This window comes from Mirounga leonina, unplaced genomic scaffold, assembly GCF_011800145.1.
Source record: "Mirounga leonina isolate KUSES-001 unplaced genomic scaffold, KU_Mleo_1.0 Mir_180, whole genome shotgun sequence".
Classification (NCBI taxonomy): domain Eukaryota; kingdom Metazoa; phylum Chordata; class Mammalia; order Carnivora; family Phocidae; genus Mirounga; species Mirounga leonina.
The window spans coordinates 32,833,585-32,858,962 of NW_023270469.1; the positions used below are offsets into that span (position 1 = coordinate 32,833,585).

Here is a 25,378-nt window from a genome sequence, read left to right on the forward strand (position 1 = left end):
TAGGAAACAATAACATGCTAGGGGAGGAGCCAAGACACGACACATAGTTTTATTTGCAATCACACAGTTTGGACTGACAGGGCTCAGACTCTCCATACACTGAGACCTGTTACAATGTAGGACTAAGAAGCTCTGATTTCAGGTAAAGGCAAAGTCATTCCATTAGCCGTGAAACTTGAAGTCTTTTAACCTCTCTGAGGTTCAAATGATCAATTTCTTAAAAAGGATTGGAATAAATGACCTCTGAAGATCCTTTGATCTCAAACCCCATGATGATTATACCACATGGCTACAAATCAGTCAAGTCCATAAGCAGGTCAAATGCATGAATATCCTCTACAAGTATCAGATTCATCAGATATATTTCTGTGCTTGTCTACATAAAAACCCTATTCCTCATCAGACCGTAAAAAATCCTAACAGAACACAACTACATTCTATTGGATCAATCATAAATGAAAATTAAACTAGACAAATAAGTCCCAAGATAAATAAAAACGTGGCATAAAAGAAAAATTTCCAGTAACTTTCACCTTTTCCTTGGCAACATTCTAATTTTCAGAATTTTTTTCCATTTTAAAAAATTAGAGTAAAATACACATAAAATTTACCATTCGAACCATTTTTAAGTGTACAGTTCTATGGAATTAAGTACATTCACAATGTTATGTAACCATCACCACTATCCACCTACAGAACCTTTTTTAAAGCCACTTTATTGAATTATAATTGACGTAAAATATTTAATATGTAGTATATGGAACTCAGTGAGTCTGGGGATAAGTGTATACTCGTGAAACTGTTACCACTATCAAGGCCAGCAAAACATCCACCGCCTTCCCAAATATCCTCCTGCCCCCTTTATTTATTTTCTATTTATCTTTTTAAGTGTGTGGTAAGAATATTTAATGTAAGATCTACCCTCTTAGCCAATTTTAGGTATAGGTATAGTATTAGAAGTTACAGGCACTATGCTATACAGACTTCCAGAACTTATTCATACTGCACAACTGTAAGTTTACTCCAGAACTTTGTCAAATGAAATGTTTATACCCATTAACACTAAAATTCCCCATTCTCTTCTCCCCACAGCCCATGGCAACCACAAATCAACTTTCTGTCTCTATGAATGACTACTCTCTAGGCACCTCACAGAAGTTGAATCATTCAGTATCTGTCCTTTGTGACTGGGTTTTTCTCACTTGGCATGTCATCAAGGTTCATCCAAGTTGTAGCACAGGTCAGAATTCCCTTCCTTTTTAAGGCTAAATAATATTCCACTGTATGTATATGCCACATTTTGTTTATCCATTCATCCATCAACACTTGAGTTGCTTCATTCTGATTTTTCTAACCATATGGTATTTTGAAGTCACATACAATAAAGATAAGTGAACCTTACATCACCAGCATTTCTTATGGATAAATAAATACATAAACAAGCAAGCAAGCAGACCACATCTAGAACATAAAACACACCTTAACAAATTTAAAAGAATAGCAATCATATAAAGTATGCTCTGGCATTAAACTAGGTATCAGTAACAAAAAGATAGAGGACGAATCCCAAAATACAATATTTGGAGATTAAACACACAATACTTGGAGATTAAGTAAAACATAGGTCAAAGAAGTCTCAAGAGCTATCTCTAACTAAATGAAAATACAATTTATCAAAACTTGTGAAATTTAGAGAAAGCAGCACTTATAAAAAAATTTATAGCACTGAATGCAAATATTAGAAAAGATCTAAAAATCAATTATCTAAGTTTCTACCTTACAGAACTAGAAAAAGATGAACAAATTAAATTCAAAGAACAAGAAAATAAAGTTAGAGCAGAAATCAATAAAAATAAGATCAATAAAGAAAAATCAATCAGACCAAAAGGTGATTCCCTGAAAAGACCAGTAAAACTGATAAATCTCTAGTCAGATTAACTGAGGAGGAAAAAAGAGAAGACACAAATTACTAATATCAGAAATGAAAGAAGGGCCAACACTACTACGCCTAAGGACACTAAGACGATAGTAAAGGATTATGATGAACGACTCTTTTTGATAATCTAGATGAAACAGACCAATTCCTTGAAAGAGACAATCTATCAGAATTTACACAAGGTGAGAGGCGCCTGGGTGGCTCAGTTGGTTAAGGGTCCAACTCTTGGTTTTGGCCCCGTGAAGGGCTCCCTGCTCAGCAGGAGTCTGCTTGTCTCCTTCTCTCTCTGCCCCACCCCCGCACCCACCCCAGCAAGCTCTTTCTCTCAAATAAATAAATCTTTTTAAAACTTTTAATAAAAAAAAAAAAAATTACCCAAGATGAAAAGAACCATCTGAATAGGCCTATATCTACTAAGGAAACTGATCAATAACTAATAACCTTTTAAAACTGAAAACAGATGGGTTCACTGGTGAAATCTACCAAAAGTTTGAGGACAAAATTATCTCAATTCTCTACAATCTCTTCCAGAAAATAGAAGTAGAGGGAATACTGTCTAACTCATTCTATGAGGCCAGCATTACCCTAATCCCCAAACTAGACCAAGACATTAGAAGAAAGAAAAACTACAGCCAATATCTCTCATGAACACAGATGTAAAAACCCTCAACAAAATACTGATGAAGTAAATCCAACAATGTACAAAAAAATAATATACCATGACCAAACAGGATTTATTTCAGGTATGCAAGACTGGTTCAAGATTCAAAAATAAATACATGTAATCCATCACATCAACAGGCTAAAGAAAAAATAAATCCTATGATCGTATCAATAGCTACAGAAAAAGCATTTGAAAAAAATCCAACACCCAATCAAAAATTCTCAGCAAACTGGGAACAGAGGGGAAGTTTCTCAACTTGATAAAGAACATAAACAAAAATCCTACAGCTAACATCAAACTTAACAAGGAGAAATTAGACACTTTACCACTAAGATTAGGAACAAGGCAAGATGTCCATTCTCACTCTCTTAATTCAGCATCACAGAAGCCTTAGCAGATGCAATAATACAAGAAAAAAAAGTGTACAGACTGGGAAGGAAGAAATAAAACTGCTTTTTTTGGTGATGACATGATTATCTACGTAGAGAATCCCAAAGAAACAACAAAAAAATTCCTGGAATTAATAGCCATTAAGGTTGCAGGATACAAAGTTAATAAACAAAAGTCAATTGCTTTGTTATATACCAGCAATAAACAACAGGAATCTGAAATTTAAAATGCAATACCATTTACATTAGCATCAAAAAAAAAAAGAAGAAATACTTAGATATATAATCTAACAACATATGTATAAGATCTCGACGAAGGAAACCACAAAACTCGAATGAAAGAAATCAAAGAAGATCTAAAGAAATGGAAGACAATCTCAGGTACATGGATAAGAAGACTCAAAATTGTCAAGATGTCATTGTCATTTCTTCCCAACTATATATACAGATTCAAGGAAATCCCAATCAAAATTCCAGCAAGATTATTTTGTGCATTATCAACAAACTGATTCTAAAATTTATACGGGAAGTTATAAAAAAAAAAAAGACCCAGAATAACCAATACAACATAGAAGGAGAACAAAGTTGGAGGACTGACACTACCTGACTTCAAGACTTACTAAAAACTAAAGTAATAAAAAAACAAAAACAAAAAAACACTAAAGTAATCAAGACAGCGTGGTACTGGCAAAAGAATACACAAAGAGATCACAGAACAGGAAAGAGAGCCCAGAATGAGACCTACACAAAATATAGTCTACTGATCTTTAACAAAGGAGCAAAGGCAATCCGATGGGGGAAAGACAGTCTTTAGCACGGTGCCAGAAGAACTGGACATTCACATGCAAAAAAATGAATCTAGACACTGATATTCCAATGGATCATAGACCTAAATGCAAAACAAAACTATAAAATTCCCAGAAGATAACTCAAAAGAGAAAATCTAGGTGACCTTATGTTTGGCAATGACTTCTCAGACACAATACCAAAAGCACAGTCCAGGAAAGAAAGTATTGCTAAACTGAATTTCACTAAAAGTAAAAACTTCTGCTTTGAAAAAGACACTGTCAAAAGAATGAAAAAGCAAGCCACAGACTGGGAGAAAATTTTTACAAAACATGTATTTGATTAAAGGACTGGTATCCAAAATATACAAAGAGCTCTTAAAATTCAACCGTAAGAAAATAACACAATTAAAAACCAAGCAAAACACCTGAGCAAACACCTCTCCAAAGAATATAGAGGCAAATCAGCATATGAAAAGATACGCAACATCATATGTCATGAGGGAACTGCAAATTAAAATGAGATACTACTACACACCTCCCAGACTAGCCAAAATCCAGAACACTGTCAGTACCAAATGCTGGCAAATACGTGCAACGGCAGAAATTCATTCACTGCTGGCGGGAACGTAAAACAGTACAGTCACTTTGTAATACAGTTTGGCAGTTTCTTAAAAAACTAAACATACTCTTCCCATTCGATCCAGCAATCTTCCTTCTTGGTATTTACCCAAATGAGCTGAAAACTCGTGTACACACAAAAACCTGCATACAGATGTTTTATTCCTAACTGCCAAAACTTGGAACAACCAAGCTGTCTTTCAATAGGTCATTGGATAGTGTTAACCACCATACAATGAAGTATTATTCAGCAATAAAAAAATAAAAAGTAAAAAAAAAAAAGAGCTATCAAGCCAGGAAAAGATATGGCGGAAGCCTAAATTCGTATCAGTGAAAGTAGACACATTTACATGACATTCTGGAAAACGTAAAACTAAGAAGACAGTAAAAAGATCAGTGATTGGTGCGCCTGGGTGGCTCAGCCGTTAAGCGTCTGCCTTCAGCTCAGGTCGTGATCCCAGGGTCCTGGGATCGAGCCCCGCATCGGGCTCCCTGCTCGGCGGGAAGCCTGCTTCTCCCTCTCCCACTCCCCCTGCTTGTGTCCCTTCTTCACTCTGTCTCTCTTTGTCAAATAAATAAATAAAATCTTTAAGAAAAAAAAAAAGTGATTGCGAGGGCCTCAGGCAGAGGGAAGGATGGATAGGGGAAGCACAGAAGACTTTTAGGGCAGTGAAACTGTTCTGTACGATGCTATGATGATAAAGACATGTCATTAAACATTTGCCAAAACCTACGAGATGTAAAAAACAAAGTCTGAACCCCAACGTAAACTATGGACTTTAACTGTAATGCATCGATATCTGGCTCATCAATCATAACAAATGCAAGATGTTAATTATAGGAGAAATGGGATGGGAGTAGGGGAGTGAGGGAGTATATGAGAACTCTGCACTTTCCGCTCAATTATTCTGGAAATACAAAACTGCTCAAAAAAAAAATTCTACTAATACACACACACACACACGTGCGCACGCATGCACGCGCACACACACACCGTGGTGGAGGAAAGACAGAAGAACAGCCACCTCAGAAGAGTCCTTGACTGCCTCTATGCTGCCCGGCCTCAGATGCCCTTCCCTACTACTGACTTTCCCAGAAGGGGCGACCCCCAACTCCTAAGGAAGCTGAAGCCAAACTATGACCTGGAGGCATCACCCTGGAGCCCTCTTTTACCTGAGGCCAAACCCTCTTCTTTACACAGCTGCCACCATGCTTGCTATGTGGTTTGGTTTTTTTTTTTTAATTTTTATTTATTTATTTGACAGAGAGAGACACAGCGAAAGAGGGAACACAAGCAGGGGGAGTGGGAGAGGGAGAAGCAGGCTTCCCGCCGAGCACGGAGCCCGATGGGGGCTCGATCCCAGGACCCTGGAATCGTGACCTGAGCCGAAGGCAGATGCTTAACGACTGAGCCACCCAGGCGCCCCGCTATGTGGTTTTTATATGTAAATAGTGGCTTTTAAAATAAATATTTGGGGCGCCTGGGTGGCTCAGTCGTTAAGCATCTGCCTTCGGCTCAGGTCATGATCCTGGGGTCCTGGGATCGAGCCCCACATCGGGCTCCCTGCTCCGTGGGAGGCCTGCTTCTCCCTTTCCCACTCCCCCTGCTTGTGTTCCTGCTCTCGCTATCTCTCTCTGTCAAATAAATAAAATCTTTAAAAAAAAAAAAAATTTTTTTTTAAATAAAATAAAATAAATATTTGATTGGGGGGGGGGAATCACTCGATTTAGTACCGGAAGGAATCCTTTCTATAATGCTGCACAGATCACATTAGCCTGAGGGCGGGAACGATTCGCACCAAGGTTAAAGCACGTTAGAACAAGAGGACGAAATACAATCCAAGTTTAATTCCAAGGACAAATAAATGTGTTACTCCTGGTTGTTGCGTCAAGGCCGTGAGAACTCTGTCTCCCAGGCGGAGGCTCACAGGCCACTAGATCCACCACGGTCTTCTGCAGCTAACACAAGCGGAGAGCAAAGCGCAGGGATGGCCAGAGACGAAGGCCTCCCTGGGCAGTCCCAGCCACCCATCAAAGGCCCAGCGTAGCTCACTGCAGGCGGGAGCAACTGCCTTTTCCACGCATCCTGCGCTAGTCAGCCCACAGCCCACCTCCGCTCTTTGATGCAGCCCCCCCTGCTTCTGCTCGTTCACAGAGCCAGTCAGAAGTTATATCCCCCTTCTCACTCATACCCCATGTGCCCTGTGAGAACTGCGCCCTTAGGACAACCAAAGAGCTGAGGAGGAAATGTTTCTCCCTTCACGAGTGTTGCAGCTGACAACTGATAGAGGTTCGAGAGAATAAGACTATTACAAGTTTACAACCCTAGCGATGAACTAATAAATATAGGCCATGATCACTAATGGCTACTAATATCACAAAAAGAAAGACGCTCGGACATTATGTGTCTTCTGGGAAAAGTACAGATCACCATCTATGAGGTATTCTTTTTTTTTTTTTTTTTAAGATTTTATTTATTTATTTGAGAGAGAGAGAGAGCACAGAGGGAGAAGAAGTAGACTTCCTGATGAGCAGGGAGCCCGACTCGGGGCTCGATCCCAGGACCCCGGGATCATGACCTAAGCTGAAGGCAGACACTTAACCGACTGAGCCACCCAGGCACCCTTCTATGATGTATTCTTGGGGAAAAAAAACAAAACTCATAATCAAGCCTCTAGTTCTAATTACACACTTATAGAAAATACAGGGGGACAAAGGAACATATTAAATTGATACCAAGGGAATGCAATCAGCAAAACTCAGCAGAAAAGTCTACAGGAAAAACAACTCAATTTCTTCAACAAATAAATTTATGAGGGGAAAACAGATGGCAGACAAAGCTGTAGATTAAAAGATTTAAAGGGCATTTCAACCAATGGCAATGCAAAACCTCATACGGATTCTGATTTTAGCAAACCATTAAAAAATAATTATGGCATATCTGGGGAAATACGAACACTGGATATTTGATGCAACTAAGGAATTAATGTTAATTTTAGGTGTAATTACAGTATTGTGATTATGGTTTCTTTTTAAGTCCTTATCTAGAGACATATACAGAAACATTTATACAAAATGATGCGACATCTGTAATTTGCTTCAAAATAATGGGGGGTAGGAATGAATATAAGGTGCGCTGGTGAGGTAAGTTTGGCCAGGATTGATCACTGTTGAAGCTACATGATGAGTACATGGAGGTTCATTATCCTATTCTCTCCATTTCCATATTGTTTGTAATTTTCCACAATAAATAGGTTTTACAAAATTAACTGGAATAATTTCAGACCTCCTTTAGTTGAGGTCTACCGTCACAGCAGATCCTGTCTGTTCACTATCTACCTTAAATATGCTAAATACTATATATCCAACTTGTCCCTTTAGAGCTTATCATTTGAAACTAGTACAATCAGTTTTTCTTTTCTAACCCTCCACAACCTAACCGATCTTTCAAAACATTAGCAAAAATCTCCACCCAAAGTTTGCCCTTACCTCATTAGTCAAAAGCAACCTCTCCACCTTATGCACTATCCAACCAGACCATAATTTTCCAAGAGGCAAGGAACATGTTTTACTGTCATCACTTCCCACAAAAAGTCTAGCACAGTAGTTTGCACATAACAGTTGATTATCCAACTATCCAAAATATGTATGGATCAGTCTGGCCTGTGCAGGGATGAGTGGCAAAACCAACAAGTAATACTAATATCAAAAGCAGAGGACACATTTACAAATTCTATTGGTCATGAAGAATGGATGAACACATTGTGATAGATCCAGACAAAGGAATACTACTGACATTAAAAAGTAACACCAATATTACACACAACAATATGGATGAATCTCCAAAACATCATGGTAAGAGAAAGAAATCAGGTACAAAAGACTACAGGGTATATATCATTTCATTTATATGAAACCCTAGAAAAGGCAAGTGGTCGCTTAAAGCAAGAGAAGAGGTAAGGGGATTGACTATAAGGGCACGATGGTACTTTCTGAGTGTTGGAAATGTTCTGTATCTCTTCCTAGATCTTGACTGTTACAGTTACACAACTGTATATATTTACCCAGTCACCAAACTGTACAATTAAAATGGGTGAATACTATAATTATAAATTATACCCTAATAAAACTATTTAAATATCATAAAATTAGAATTAAAAATTATAAATATTTGTGGGTTTTGTTTTGTTTTTTTAAGACTTTATTTGCCAAAGAGAGGGGGAGAGAGAGAGAGAGAGAAAAATACACAAGTGGGGGAGCGGCAGGCAGAAGGAGAAGCAGGCTCTCTGTCAAGCAAGGAGCCTGACGTGGGACTTGATCCCAGCACCCTGGGATCATGACCTGAGCCGAAGGCAGACGCTTAACCCACTGAGCCAGCTAGGCATCCCCGTGGGGTTTTTTAAATTTTACTTATTTGAGAGAGAGCGTGAGCACGAGCAGGGGGAAGGGGCAGAGGGAGAGGGAGAAACAGGCTCCTCAATGAGCAGGGAGCCCAATGCAGGGCTCAATCCCAGGATCCTGGGATCATGACCTGAGCCAAAGGCAGACAATTAATCAACAGAGCCACCCAGGCGCCCCAAAATTATAAATATTTGTAATAGGACAGACCAAGAGCCTCTTACAAATTAATAAGACAGCAAAAGAAAGCTAGGCAATGCTCTTTCTGCCATCTTTCCGTGTCGCCATAATGGTGAGCATGAATGTCCTGGCAGATGCTCTCAAGAGCATGAACAACGCTGAAAAAAGAAGCAAATGCCAGGTTCTTATTAGACCATGCTCCAAAGTCATCTTCCGGTTTCTGTGATGATGAAGCATGTTTACATTGGCGACTTTTAAATCACTGATGGTCACAGAGCTGGGAAAATTGTTGTGAACCTCACAGGCAGGTTAAACAAGAGCGGAGTGATCAGCCCCAGATTTGATGTACAACTCAAAGATCTAGAAAAATGGCAGAATAATCTGCTCCCCTCCTACCAGTTTGGTTTCATTGTACTGACAACCTCAGCTGGTATCATGGACACGAAGAAGCAAGACGAAAACACAGAGGAGGGAAAATCCTGGGATTCTTTTTCTAGGGATGTAATACATAACGCACAAATAAAATGCCTCAGTGGACCAAAAAAAAAAAGGCAAGAAAAGAAAAAAAAAAGCTAGGCAAAGGAAATAAGCAATTCAAAAAAAAAAAAAAAAGCCAATTAATGTGAAAGTATGTGCAAATTATATCAGTAATATACTATTTTTCACCTATAAAGCCAGCAAAAAATTCTTTTGTATCGGTTTTAAATATAATATTTAGCACTGGTGAGGGTTTAGGGGAAACTGGGATTTTTGCACACTGCTGATGTAAGGGTAAACTGGCCCAATCTTTCCATAGGTAAGAGTGGCAAAAGCCTTACAAGATACAAATACCCTCTAGTCTAAAACTTTACGTGCCAAGACGATTCTTGGAGAAAGAACAGTCTTTAACAAGTGGTGCTGAGACAACTGGATATCCACAGGCAAAAGAATGAAGCTAGACCTCTACCTTACACATATACAAAAATGAACTCAAAATGGATCAAAGACCTGGGGCACCTGGGTGGCTCAGTCGGTTAAGCATCCAACTCTTGATCTTAGCTCAGGTCTTGACCTCAGGGACATGATTTCAAGCCCTGCGTTAAAAAAAAAAAAAAAAAAGGATCTAAAATCCAAATGTAGGAGCACCTGGCTGGCTCAATCAGTAGGTAACTCTTCATCTCAGGGTCATGAATTTGAGCCCCATGTTAGGTGGAGAAATTACTTAAAAAAATAAAAATAAAATAAAATACCTAAATTTAAGAGCTAAAACTGTAAGACTCTTAGAAGGAACATGGCTTAATTTTCATGATCTTGAATTAGGCAGTGGTTTCTTGGATATGACATCTAAAGCACAAGCAACAGAAAAAAATAATGCACATATTGGAATTTATAAAACAGAAAAAAAAAAAAAACCTTTATACTTCAAAGAACACTATAAAGAAAGTAAAAAGACAATCCACAGAAAGGAAGAAGTACCTGCAAATCATCTATCTAAAAAGAGTCTAGTATCTAGAACATATAAAGAACTCTTCAACTCAACAAAAAGACAACCCAATTAAAAAATGGCCTAGGGCGCCTGGGTGGCTCAGTTGGTTAAGCGACTGCCTTCGGCTCAGGTCATGATCCTGGAGTCCAGGGATCGAGTCCCACATCAGGCTCCCTACTGAGCAGGGAGTCTGCTTCTCCCTCTGACCCTCCCCCCTGTCATGTGCTCTCTCTCATTCTCTCTCTCAAATAAATAAATAAAATATTTAAAAAAAAAAAAATGGCCTATAAGCACATGCAAAGATGTTCATCATTAGTTTCTAAGAAATGCAAATCAAAACTCCAAGGAGAGAGATACTACTTCACACCCAATAGGATGGCTATAATCAAAAAGATAATGAAAAAGGTTGACAAAAATATGGAGAGGGCGCCTGGGTGGCTCAGTCGTTAAGAATCTGCCTTCAGCTCAGGTCATGATCCCAGAGTCCTGGGATCGAGTCCCACATCGGGCTCCCTGCTCTGCGAGAAGCCTGCTTCTCCCTCTCGCACTCCCCCTGCTTGTGTTCCTGCTCTCGCTATGTCTCTCTCTATCAAATAAATAAATAAAATCTTAAAAAAAAAAAATATGGAGAAACTAGGAACATCATACACTGCTGGTGGGAATGGAAAATGTTACAGCTGCTTTATACGATCCAGCAATTACACTCCTAGGTATTTACCCAAGAGAAATAGAAACATATGTCCACATACAAACTTGTACATGAACGTTCATAGCAGCATTATTATTTATAATAGCCAAAAAGTGGAAACCACCCAACTGTCCATCAACTGGTAAGTGGATAAGCAAAAAGCCACATATTATAAGATTCCATTCTTATGAAATATTCAGAATAGTAAATCCATAGAGAGAGAAGGTCTGTATGAGTTTGCCAGGGGCCGAAGGTGAAGGGTAGAGTGGGGAGTGACAATGGGTACGGGGTTTCTTTCTAGAGTGATGAAAATGTTCTGGAATTAGGGGCCCCTGGGAGGCTCAGTCTGTTAAGTGTCTGCCTTCGGCTCAGGTTGTGATCTCAGGGTCCTGGGATCGAACCCCGCGTCGGGCTCCCTGCTTGGTGGGGAGTCTGCTTCTCCCTCTCCCGCCCCCTCCACTTGTGTTCCCTCTCTCACTGTCAAATAAATAAATAAAATCTTCTTTAAAAAATTAAATAAAAAATAATTAATTAAAAAAAGAAAATATTCTGGAATTAGGTGGTGGTGACAGTTACACACTCCTGTAATATTCTAAAACCCCTGAACTGTATACTTTAAAAGGGTGAATATGATGGCATGTGAATTACATCTCAGTAACAATAAGTAGAAAAAAAAAAAATAATCCTGTCTGGAGCAAAGGCTCCTCTAAAAACATGTTTTTTATAAAAAACAAAAAATTAGAAACAAAGTAAATTCCAACTGGGGATTACTGAAATAAATGAAGGTGCATTAAATCAACGGAATACCATGCCCACACACAGCAGGTACAGAGTCCTACTAAAGGTAATGAGGTATTAAAAATTGCCTTAGAGGGGCAACTGGGTGGCTCAGTCAACTGAGCGTCCAACTCTCGATTTCAGCCTCAGGGTTGTGAGATCAAGCTCCACACCCAGCTTCAGATTCTCTCTCTCCCTCTCCCTCTGCCCCTACCCCCGGCTCACATGCTTGCATATGCATGTGCTATCAGAAATAAATAAATAGATAAATAAATAAACACTGCCTTAGAAATATATTTTATATAAAAGATATTTGTTCTATTAATTTTTTTCGGTCAAAAAAGTATGCCCATGGGGCGCCTGGGTGGCTCGGTCAGTTAAGCATCCGACTCTTGATTTCTGCTCGGGTCATGATCTCTGGGCTGTGGGATCAAGCCCCTTGTCCAGCTGCATGCTCAGCGCAGAGTCCACCTGAGATTCTCTCTCTCTTTCTGCCCCCACTCCCACCCTGCTCACGCGTGCGCTCTCTCTCAAATAAATAAATAAATAAAATCTTAAAAAAAAAAAGTATGCCCACAATATTCTAATGCCCTTCCTCCAAAGAAAACAATCTTAGGATAAAACCAGTTCTAACTTCTGGCCTCCAGATTTTTGTTTAATTCTTTACATTGGAAAAAATTTTTTTAAGTATACTCACAGTAGGAATCCATATTGATAAAAAGAAAAAAGGAAATATATGTATATATAAACTGAAAGGTTAACAGTAGTTATATCCTGGAAGTAGTATAATGGGGGCTATTTTTTTTACTTCTTTGGTTTAGCTGTTTTTTTTCAGTTTCTTGACAATCAGTATTAATTAGTAGTATTTAAACAATCTGTTGATTTTAAAAACAAGTATTCTAAAGGACAGTGGTATTAACACTTCATACCCAGAAAGAAAGGTTGAATAAATAACTTCAAGGAATAAAGACATCAAAATTCCAAACCTCATCAGACTCCTAACACTTCATTAAGTTCGAATTATTGGAAGTTAACTTTTAAACCTCTACAACCACGATCCTAATGGATTCTTATTCCTGCTGCGGCAGAAATTTATAACACTTGATGGTACTGAAAGTTACATTATTTTGACAAAAATCAAAACAGTAAGGGAAACATGAAGGACCAGATCCCAGTTCTCAGTCCAGAAACTGGTTCTGATGAAACATGGTGTACTCAAGGATAAGTGTGAAGGTGAAGCATTTACTCTGCACAGTCTGAAGGCGTTGTTCCAATATAAAAATACAGTAAAAAAAAAAAAAAAGGGGGGGTGACCTGGGTGGCACAGTCAGTTAGGCATCTTGACTCTTCGTCTTGGCTCAGGTTGTTATCTTAGGGTCGTGAGATCGAGCCCTGTGTTAGGCTCTGTGTCTGGCGGGGAGTCTGCTTGAGATTCTCTCTCCTTCTCCTTTTGCCCTTCCCCCCACCCCATACACACATTCTCGTGCTTGCTCTTTCTCTCAAATACAATCTTTTTTTAAAAATACTGTAACTTCACCACAAACAACACAAACCACCACTAATGAGTGTTTACTCCCCAATAGATAGCCAAGCCGACAGAAAATAAAGCTTACTCATAACATACAAAAGGACAGGACTCTAAATTTTGAAATCAACTCTGCAGTTGTCTTTTTACATGTTTTTAAAAAGTGAAAATAAACCTCTACTTCATACTAGTTTCTAAGAAAAAGGAACATGTAAAGGAAACACTGCAAAGTACTTCAGAGACAAAGGAAAAGAGTTAAAATGGGTTTTACCTAGAAATTTTTAATTAAGAACATTCTCAATACTGCCAAGAAGTTTTTAAAATAAAAATAGATTGGGGCGCCTGTGTGGCTGTTGGTTAAGCCTCCGACTCTTGGTTTCGGCTCAGATTGTGATCTCAGGGTCGTGAGATTGAATCCCATGCCAGACTCTGCAAGTTCAGCACCAAGTCTGCTTGAGATTCTTTATCCTTCGTCCTCTGCCCCTTCCCCACTCCCACTCTCTCTCTCTTTCTAATAAATAAATAAAATCTTAAAAAAGAATAAAATTAAAATTAAAGTTAAAATTAGGTGAGGCTATTAATGAGGTTAATATGATAAAAGCACAATGAACCATCACTACCTATATTAGAACAACTAAAATAAAAAATAGTGATAATACTAAATGCTGGTGAGCATGCAGAGAAACGGGATTTCATACATCGCTGATAGGAATGTAATATGATACAACCACTCTAAAAGAGAGTTTAGCAGTTTCTTTTAAAGCTAAATATGTACTTGGGGCACCTGGGTGGCTCAGTCGGTTGAGCCTCTGACTTCTGATTTCAGCTCAGGTCATGATCTCAGGGCTGTTGGATCAGGCTCCACGCTTGGCAGGCAGTCTGCTTGGGATTCTCTCTCCCTCTCCCTTTGCCCCTTGCCCAGCTCTCTCTCTCTGTCTAAAATAAATAAATGAAATAAATATGTACTTATCACATGACCCAGCACCTTTAGGCATTTACGCCCCAAAACTAAACCTTATGTTCACATAAATATGTGTATGCGAAAGTTTATAGCTACTTTATTTGTAATAGCCAAAAACTGGAAAATCTTCTGGTATGTCCTTCAACAGGTGAATCATTAAACAAACTATGGTACATCCATACTTTGGAATACTACTCAACATTAAAAAGGAATGAACTATTAATACATGAAACAATTTGGATAGATCTCAAAGGAATTATGGTAAGAGGAAAAAAGCCAAAGTAACATACTGTGTGATTCCATTTATCTAACATCCTCAAAATAACAAAATTACAGAGATGGAGAACAGCTTAGTGGTTGCTCAGGGTTAGAGATGACGGTGCGTGTGCATGAAAATAAAGGGTTAGCATGAGGGAGCTCTGAGGTGCTGCTATAGTTCTGTATCTTGATTGTGGTGGTGTCACACAAACCTACACATGATAAAATTGCACAGAACTACACACACACACACACGCATTAATGAACCCATGTAAAACTGGTGAAATCTAAATCAGGCTATGAACTGTAACAATGTCAGTTTCCTGGGTTTGATATTAAACTATATTATATAAAATGTTACCACTGCATGAAACTAGGTGAAGGGAACATGGAATCTCTCTGTACTGTTTTTTGCAATTTTCTGTGACTCTGTATTTCAAAAGAAAAAGAAAAAAAATTAGATGGAGCTATGCATGAGAAGGCTAATATAACAAATAGAAAAAATTTAACATAGCATTTGAAACATGGTAACAAGGCTACCACGAACACTTTGACTTTACTGAGCACTTTTAATAAATCAACTAATTTGAAAACACAGGTTTCTGCAGACTATTCAAACTATTTCAGCAGAGAGCATGGCTGGAGGTAGAATTCGTGAGTTTAGTTACCAGATACTACATGAAATCTCTTATGGACATGGCAAGATTTTTTTCAGACTTGAAACTGCTCAAGTGACTAAGGAACCATTGCACAACATAAATGTCTCCACATTGCTTCTTCCTAAAATCTTCAACTTCAATCTCCATATGGTCCAAGGCCCTTAATACACAAAAGTCTCTTATATCATCAAATAAAACTTGTAAGATGAAAATAAACGTATCGCCTGCTGTTTGGATCCAAATTAATGTAAAGTCTAGCTCAAGGCCATCCTCAATTTCAATATTCCCTTAGGAAAAAAAAATAATTCCACGTCAGGTTAAAAATGGTAAAATGAATTGCAAGCTTTTACAGTATTCTGCAGCAGCTGAGTCCCTAGCAAATATTCTGAAGGATAGAAAGAACATTCTACTGGCAGTCTTCTGAATTCCTCAAGCAGGCTCTGAGCTGTCCAGTCAGCTCTGTAGGAAAGAGCAAAGATAGAAGAGTCTCAGACCAGCTGCTGGGAACTGGACCCTAAAACTTCAAATAAGCATCCTCTTTGGCCTCGAGCCCCCCTTCGGCATTACTCCACACCTATGTGTGTGTAAGTGATTAATACAGAGTCTCTAGTGCCGTGGGTGTGATCCTGAAATAGTTTCCTCCACTAAATATTACTCCAACGGATTCAACAGAAGGGAGAATAGAAAGCTGAGTGAAATTATACAACAGCTTGCTTTTCTATCTTCCATAGAAAAGTGGCTGAAATTTTTCTCAGCTTTAGCAGGTATAAGAATATCTAACTACGGGGTGCCTGGGTGGCTCAGTCGTTGAGCGTCTGCCTTCGGCTCAGGTCATGATCCCGGGGTCCTGGGATCGAGCCCCGTATTGGGCTCCCTGCTCAGCGGGGAGCCTGCTTCTCCCGCTCCCAGTCCTCCTGCTTGTGTTCCCTCTCTCGCTGTGTCTCTCTCTGTCAAATAAATAAATAAAATCTTTAAAAAAAAAAAAAAAGAATATCTAACTACAACCATCTGACCAGTGCCCATATCAGCAGGGGAGCCCCTGGATTTTCCTCCCATGGACTCTTCTGGACTCCTAACACTAGGATGTATTGGTAGGGGTTTCATGGAAGAAGCTGTGCTATAAGGCCATCTATCACACCAGGACCAGCACTGTGATAACACCCCCCCACACACACCGCCTTGGTTCCTTCTAGTATCCCTTTCCTATCCTTCCTTTACCACAATATCCTAAACCTTCTGTGTGAATCCAGGGTAGACTACAAAAAGCTCTATCCACTCCCTGGTTCCTCTTGCCTTTCAACAGCTAAAAACTTAATGGGGTTTGAAAAAGACTCCACACCCTGACGTACCAATGATTCGGAGAGTGACAGTGTTTGGGTCACAGATTTTATTTTATTTTTTAATTATTTTTTTTAAAGATTTTATTTATTTATTTGAGAGAGAGAATGAGAGAGAGAGAGAGCACATGAGAGGGGGGAGGGTCAGAGGGAGAAGCAGACTCCCCGCCGAGCAGGGAGCCCGACGTGGGACTCGATCCCAGGACTCCAGGATCATGACCTGAGCCGAAGGCAGTCGCTTAACCAACTGAGCCACCCAGGCTCCCTGGGTCATAGATTTTAGACAGAAGACGAGCTGTGACATGGAAGTACCTTAGTTGAACACAGTATACTAGATTTGGGGAAATCCACAAATATGAATTACACTGTTAGTGTAGAATCTACCCTGCAGGAAACCGAAGGTCTTCTTGAAATCACCTTTCGGTACTCAAATGCAGTAAACTTCAAGGACCTGAGGGTTTTATTCACCGAAGAATTACTGTGGGCTACACGTGCAAATGCACAGAAATGAATACTTAGAGCAAGCACTTGGAACAAGACCTCTCAATTCTTTCATATTCAACGCCATGTTAATCTGCCTGATCACTTACTTTGAAGCCCAGCATTAACAGCAATCCTATTGATCACAGCGCACAGAAATTCGCAGAAAGAGGCCATAATGCTGGTGCTGAAGAATAGTGTCAGCATCTTGGATTTACCATGATCTAGAGTACCGCGTACGTCAGGAAGGACACTGCCCCACTGCAGCAAAGCTGACTCCGCCTTGGTCCCCAAATTTCAACTCACTGCTAGACAGCTCCGCCTAAACATCACCTATGTTTTACTCCAAATCCACAATGCCACCCCTAATTTGCAATAATAACAACAGCAATGTTTCCCCACTCTGGTTCAAAGCTACTGTGTGATTATTTAACCCAGGAAGGCAGTCAGGATCCTCTCCACCCTCACCCTGTAGCAGCGCTCACACTCATTCGTTCTTTACCGTTCCCATCCCCAGTGGCCCTGGTCAAGAAATTATTCCTTAAACTCAAGTTTCCCAGCAGGGTCTTCTCGATGTCCCACAGTCAAATTCATGCTCCAAAACATTATTCTGAACAAGTCATCCAAGCCTTGAAAAAAAAAAAAAATCTACAGATCTGGCAATGCAGCCAACACAAATCTATTCTGATTAGCTTGGACAAGCTCCAAGCACCTTCCACAAGAAGTTTCTAGACACAGGGGGCTCAAGACCAAGGACTCTGAATCTCCATAAGGTAACTGTGTTCACTACTTTTTTGACATCGCTTCTTTCTCTATGGTAATCAACAATTAAATCTCTGAAAAGGGTTCATGGACAACCAGAAGGAGCAGGTGGACTGCTTCCTACACCACAGCCAGCCTTGGAGGAGAATGAATTCCAAGAAATAGAATAGTGAAAGCAACTTTAAAAAGAAAAAAAGGAACACGAGCAAACTCCCTGAGTCTGTGGGTACATGGAGAAGGCTGAAGTGGTGAGCGGATTTTTAATTTTTTTTTTTAAGATTTTATTTTTAAGTAATCTCTCTGCCCAAAATGAGGCTCAAACTCACAACCCTGAGATCAAGAGTCACATGCTCCACTGACTCAACCAGCCAGGCACCCCTAGTTGGATTTAATTTTGAGAGAGAATATGAAGCCTTCAGGATGAAATCCAAATATCTTACTCTACATTTAAGAAATTTCCAGGCACCTGGGTGGCTCAGTCAGTTAAGCATCCAACTCTTGATTTTGGCTCAGGTCACGATCTCAGGGTCATGAGATAGAGCCTTGCATTGGGCTCCGTCCTCAGCACAGAGTCTGCTTGAGATTCTCTCTCTCCCCCTCTCCCTTTGCCCCTCCCCCCTGCTCGTGCACGCTCTCTCTTTCAAGCAAATAAATAAATAAATCTAAAAAAAAAAAAAAAGAAAGGAAAGAAAGAATGAAACTTCCATCTTAGAGGCCCCTGGGTAGCTCAACTGGTTAGGTAACCAACTCTTGATTTCGCCTCAGGTCATGATCTCAAGGTCCTGGGATTAAGCCCTGCATGGGGCCCCACATTCAGCATGGAGTCTGCTGGAGATTCTCTCTCTCCCTCTGCCCCTCCCCCCTGCTCGTGCACGCTCTCTCTAAATAAATAAAATCTTAAAATAAAAAAAGAAATTTCCATCCTAACTAGTGACCTAGTGGGTTAGTGAAAACATATACATAAAAGGAAAAATAAACATAAGCAGACTATAGCAAGAACATGAAGCAAGTAATTCAAGAGTTCAAAGGAGGAACCACAAAAATGAAGCACCTGGATGACAGAGAAGTCAGGATTTTGAACTGTATCCTGGAGTGTTCAGGGAGTATGTAAACCAGTTTGGCTAAGGCAGAGAACACAGAGACCAAAGAAGATGAGAGAGAGTGTATGTATACAGCCGTCCCACAGTTCCAGTCCATTGTTCATATGCCTTTTACTCCTCTATCTGGACTTAAGTCGGTTCAGAGGCCAGGAACCACTACAGTTTGTTGACCTATTAGCTAAACGTCAGTCCCCAGAACTCAGAATGTTAGTAACAGTTTTACTAAATTTAATCTCAGAACAGCATAACATTGAGGTGCACTGTGAATTCAGATTTTTAAATACCTGTACTAAAAATAGCAAAACTTTTGTAAAAGTCAAGACGCAGGGATCCACAAATCAAAACAAGAATTTTTAAACCCAGACACTTACAAAAACAGTTAGGAACTGCTTAATAACATAGACATCCTCTAAAGGAAAAGGCAGAAGAATTGAAAGTCTCATAAAGTGATAAACAGTTTTAAAAACAGGTTTACAATCAGTTTTTAAACACTAAAACTACTCCGGGAAATGGAAATTCCTCTCCTTAATCCCTTTGAGGGCAATATACCTGAGTCAGGAATAAGAACATCCTGCCTCTGCCTAAGTTCAAATGTGAACCTTTTACAATATCCCTAACATAAATAGCAAATAGAGGAGAAGACAATTTCCAATCCGTCAAAAAGAAAAGCAGCCACTGTTCTGGATTTGTCACCTATCTTTGCCAGACACATAAGCAGAAGCTTCAGTAAAACGAAACTAGGGAACCTCAAGGTTTGAGTTGACAGTGATTACTTAACTGGAGCTTATGTCTGTGAAATGAAACTACCAGAACCTTTAAATATCAATTTGCTTGTCGCTAAACCACAGGTTTAGGCTTCGTCTTGGAAATGCTAACAGGATGGAACCCGTGAGCCTTTTATTAAAACGTGATGACCATGGAGAGCGCCCTTGAAGCTTAGCAACAGAGGACTCAACCCTAAAAGGTTCCCCTCTGAAAAAGTGAGGACGGGTTTGACATGTAACCCAGCACCAGTCCCAAAACGCTTGACTGCACTTTCCATAAAAGGTGGGAGTTGTAATAGTAGCACAGAGCAGACACCAGCCCACTAGAAGCAGATGGAACCCACCAACTCATTTTACCCAGACCTCCAAAAAGGTACACAGAATTGTCTGTGCTTGCCAAAGCAGGGCAGATCTGAATGGGTGAATCTACGAAAACGCTTCACAAAGGATTACTAATGGTATTGCATTTGCCTACTGTAGCCCCCAATGGAAAACAGGATCTGGAAAATGAAAAACAATTTAAAAGCTCGTTCTCCACACTCAAGCTAAACACACACACGGCCCAGATTTTTATTTTACAAAATAAAAAAATGACTCGGTAACCTATTCCAGGACAGGGGCTCTTCTAGAAGGGATATCTAGCTAGGAACATTCCCTGCTTATGTACATAGTTCATCAGGGGTCAGGTAAGATTCCATTTTGTAACAGCTGAACTTTAAACAGAAAGTCATTAATGGTGCAACATTCACTCATTAGCATGAAGCTACCCCCTAGAATGAAAAGCACTGGCTGTATCTGCCAGGATGACAACTTTACAGTGAGAAGCTGAAGCCAAGGATCCTGAACTCCTAGAAAGTTCTATTGGCCTCAGAAGAGCTCACCATCTCCCCCGGCCTACACTTAGCTGTCACCCTATTTCTCAATCCCCACAGAAAAAGACATCGCTAATACCGGAAATTTATTTTAAATAAAAAATTAAAAGATGGGCAAAAGGGTCAACAGCCGGCAAAACATTACAGGGCTGACATGATTCCTGTTTGGGATTGGGGGAGGGGGAGGAGCTTTCTGGATGTTTCTATTCTTGGCAAGGAAAGCACCTCCAGGTCCTGTACCATCAAAAGGCAGTAACACAGGAATGTTCTCAGGGAATCAATGATCTGCCTGTGCTAATAGACTTCATCTCTGGGTGTGCTGATGGGGAGCAAGACGGGGGGGGCTGGAGGGGGGAGACTGGGGAAGGTGTGTTTGACTAGGGGGGGATGGGAGGAAAGACTAGATGGATAAGGGGGCCGGGAAAGGTATGGACTGTTAAGGGGGAGAGTGCGGATGACTAAGGGAGGTGAGGGGAGGATGTGGATGGCTAAGGGGATGTCCAGAAAAGGCCTGGAAGGCTGAGGCGGAGGGGGAAAAGGTGTGGACCGCTAAGAAGGAGTGGGGGAAGGTGCGGATGCGGAGGGATGGAGGGATGGCCATCAGACCCTGGAGAAGCGGCAACGAAGGCAGGCCGAGGGGGGTGGCCTCGCCCAGGCTCCCCCCAATCCACCTTCTGTGGGCGTGTGCCCGGCTGCGCGTGTGCAAGGGCCAGGCCACCAGGCCGCAGGGCCACCACTCACCCCACGACTCCCTGGTTGTAGTTCCTCCGCTTCCACGGGGTCCCGCTGTACACGCCCCCGCTGCCGTCGGCCCGGCCGCCCCCCGCGGCCCGCCCTCCGCTGGGCTGCAGCAGGCTGTAGTTGAGTCCGTAGGTGCTGGCCTTATTGTCGCGCTTCCTCTTGTTGCTGCTGCCCGAGGCCGGGTCCGCGGGCTCCGCGGCGGGGACGGCGGCGGCGGAGTGTGGGGACGAGGACGCGGAGGGGGACGGGGACGCCGAGGGGCCCGCGACAGCCCGGCGGGCCCAGGCCGCCGGCTGGTGGTGGTTGTTGTTGTTGTTGGTCGTCTCCAGGGGCAGGAAGTCCCGCTGCTCCGCGGACTGCGCGTGGCCGCCCAGCAGGCGCTCCCCGGAGCGGTACATGCCGGCCGGGGCCGGGGCCGGGGCCGGGGCCGCGCCGCCGGGGCTGCCGGTGCTGCTGCCGCTCCCGCCGGTGGCCGTGCTGCTGCCGCCGCCGCCGCCGCTCGCGCCGCCGCTGCTGTGACAGTGGTGGTTGAAGTAGAGGTTCCTCAGCCCCTGGGTCGTCTCCCAAATCTGCATCCACAGACTGTTGGACGGTCCGAGCTGCTCTGGCTGGAACCAGGCGATCCTCGGATCCATCAAACGGCGGCGGCCGCTGCCCCCGCCCCTCCCGGCCGCCCGCAGGGCCGCCGCCGCCGCCGCGCCTCAGGCGCAAGCCCGGCCTCGGCGGCTGCTGCTGCTGCTGCTGCTGCTGCTGCTGCTACTGCTGCTGCTCGGGGCCCGCCGCGGGCGGCGCGGTCGCGCAGGGAGCCCGGCCGGCGCCGGCGGCGTCGCTCCCGCCCTCGGGGGCTCCGCGGGCCCTCCCCCCCTCCCTCCGCCCCTCCGCCGAGCCCCTGTCACTGGGGTCCCCGTGCAAATGGCGGCGGCGGCGGCGGCTCCGGAGTAGGGCGAGCGGCAGCAGCGGCAGCGGCGGCGGCGGCGGCGGGGGCGGCAGCGGCGGCGGCGGCGGCGGCGGCGGGACGCGCCTGCTCCGTAGCGTTCTCGCTCCTCCGGCCCCGGGGCGGGGCCTCCGCCGGCTCCGCCCCGCTAGCTCCGCCCCGCCCCGCCCCGCCCTCCCGCACTCGCCCCGCCCCCGCCGCGCCGCGCCTCCCGGTCAGCCTCGGCGGCTGCGCCGTGCGTCACAGAGGCCGCGGTGCGGCGCGGCGGGGGCCGCAACCGCCGTACCCAACCGTCCCCGTGCCACTTGAAGAAGGGGCCGCATGTACCTGGGCGTCTAGGCGCCCGTGATGCGCGCGCCGCCCCCGGTGTGGGTTCCCGGTCCCTGAAACCCGGCGAGGCCGGACAGACGCCGGCCGGCTCCGCAGCGAACGGATGGTCGGAGGCGCCGCCCCCACATCGTACCCTCCCCCACCCAGCGGCCTCGGGGACCCCCTCCGCTCTCGCGACCCCTCCCGAGATCTCCGCTCCAAGCCCGCCTCGGGGGAGGGAGGGGGAGAAAACGTAACCCACCCCCGAGCATGTGCTCTGGATCCTGGATGGACGCGGACTATGCGGGCACCCCCGTCGCCCCCCGCACCCACGGTGCTGCGTCCCGCGGGGGGTTTGGAGCCCCAAGCCCTGGCGGATCATCCCCCACCCCAGCCCAGACTGGGGAAACCTGCGCCCGTCCGCGTGGCTGGACGCGCTTCTTCGGTGAGCGTGTAAGCCATGGGCTCAGAACCACCTTCACACACCCTAAACCCGCTTTACACACACACGCGCGCGCGCGCGCGCCGGCACAGAAACGCGCACAGATGCACAGACACGGAGGCAGGCACACATGCTGCTCGGCGTGCAAAGAATCCTCACTTGCCCTCAGGTGCACCAGCAGCCAAGGAAAGCTCTCCTCGGTGCAGAATTAACTTTAAGAAAACCCAAAACCTTTTAAGCCTAAAATGAGGACCATATCGTTGGCATCAGTAGAGATTTTCCCCAAAGTGTTTATTTGCATGTCTTCCCAATCCCTGCGGTAAAAACGACAAGGAAAAGGGAATTTTAAGTATTTTAAATCATTAAGGAGGAAAAATAAGTGAGCACGTTTCCTCTGTGCCCTCTGAGGTTGGTCCAAAGTCCAGAATGAGTCCCTGATACCCGCTTTTGGCCTTCTATTTTGGGAGCTCAATATCCTGGAAAGTTTGGGGGGGTTTGGCAAAGATGAAAAAATACTGGTCAAATAACGAAGCATTGCTCTACCGTTTTTCTTGCTGAGAGAATAACATGGCTATAAATAGGGAAGCACACCCCCAAAAAACCCTAAATAGAATTTTGGTTCATCCTATTTGTTGTTGATTTACTACAAGTCAATATTAAGAGTATTCTCAGAATGAAATTAGCTCTATACTGAGAATTACAAGCCAGAAAAATGAGTAGTGGTATTTTTAAGGATATTCACACTGACAAATTATACAAAAATAAAGCATTGTATAGAAACAGGTTTATTTTGGGGTGCCCCACTCTTGATCTCAGGGTTTTGAGTCCCAGTCCCAGGTTGACTGTAGAGATTACCTAAAAATAAAAAATCTTTAAAAAAAGGGCGCCTGGGTGGCTCAGTCGTTTGGCGTCTGCCTTCGGCTCAGGTCATGATCCCAGGGTCCTGGGATCGAGCCCCGCATCGGGCTCCCTGCTCCACGGGAAGCCTGTTTCTCCCTCTCCCTCTGCCCCTGCTTGTGATCCTGCTCTCACTGTGTCTCTGTCAAATAAATAAATAAAATCTTAAAAAAAAAAAAAAAAAGAAACAGATTTATTTTGATGACTTCAAATTTGTTTTTTGGGTTTTTTTAAAAAGATTTTTCATTTATTTGAGAGAGAGAGCACAAGCAGAGGGAACAGGAGAGGGAGAAGCAGTCTCCCTGCTGAGCTTGATCCCAGGACCCTGGCATCATGACCTGAGCGGAAGGCAGAGGCTTAACCAACTGAGCCATCCAGGCACTCCATCAAATTTATTTTAAAAATCAAACATAGGTGGGGCCATATTGATTATCTACTGCCACAATAATGCTGTGTAATTAAAAACCATAAAACCTCCGTAGCACACAATAATAAGCCTTTACTGAGCCAACAAGTCTGCAGGGTTGAATTGATCTGGACCAAGCTCAGCTGATCTTGGGTGGGCTCGCTCACATGTCGTTTAGATGGGTCACAGGGTGACTACCTGTTACCCATCTAAGAAAGATCTCAGCTGAGATGAGAGAATTGACTGCTCTATTCCAAGTGTCTGTCACCACCCATCATGAACACGTATGTTCATGTGGCCACAGTGGAGGGCAAGAGGTAACAAGTCTAATCCTACAAAGTGGAATTCAAGCCTCAGTGTGCATCATGTTTGCTAACATCCCATTGGCCAATGCAAGTCACATGGCAGATTCCAGGGTTCTGCCCCCATCGGGCTCCCTGCTCAGTGGGGATCCTGCTTCTCCCTCTCCCACTCCCCCGGCTTGTGCACGCTCTGTGCTGGGTGCGGAGCCTACTTAAAAAAAGGGGAGGGGGCGCCTGGGTGCCTCAGTCGGTTAAGCGGCTGCCTTCAGCTCAGGTCATGATCCCAGGATCCAGGGATTGAGCCCCGCATCAGGCTCCCTGCTTGGCGGGAAGCCTGCTTCTCCCTCTCCCACTCCCCCTGCTTGTGTTCCCTCTCTGGCTGTGTCTCTCTCTGTCAAATAAATAAATAAAATCTTTAAAAAAAAAGTCTAAGAAAATTGGAAAGCTGGGGAAAAAGTAAACATTATCAAGGTCCCATCATCTAGAAATAATCCCTTTGAAGACTTTGTTAAGACATTTCCAAAAATCTGTCCCTGCACATGTTATGTGTCAAGATAGACTTTTTTATTTTTACTTATTTATTTTAAACGTTATTCAGTCTTTAAAAATATTTTTTTCAGATGTCCAAGAACACATTAAATGCCACTGATATGTAAGCCAAAAAAAAAGTATTCAAAGTTAGTAATAGTTCATACCAGAAATTAGCATTTGTTATATTTGAGAGCC

The 25,378-nt window shown here is 43.0% G+C and overlaps 1 protein-coding gene and 1 pseudogene across 2 annotated transcripts in view; one reads left to right on the forward strand and one right to left on the reverse strand.

Annotated features, from left to right (window-relative positions):
• The window catches only part of TENT4B (terminal nucleotidyltransferase 4B), a 72,218-nt gene extending 50,176 nt beyond the window's left edge, over nt 1-22,042 (reverse strand). For both annotated transcript variants that reach the window (XM_035025249.1, XM_035025248.1), the window contains exon 1: nt 21,363-22,042. In XM_035025249.1, the coding sequence (XP_034881140.1) occupies nt 21,363-21,997 (635 nt within the window). In that variant the 5' untranslated portion in view covers nt 21,998-22,042. The remainder of the gene's footprint in view (nt 1-21,362) is intronic.
• On the forward strand, nt 9,083-9,470 carry LOC118023802 (annotated as a pseudogene).
• Nucleotides 22,043-25,378: the final 3,336 nt, after the last annotated feature.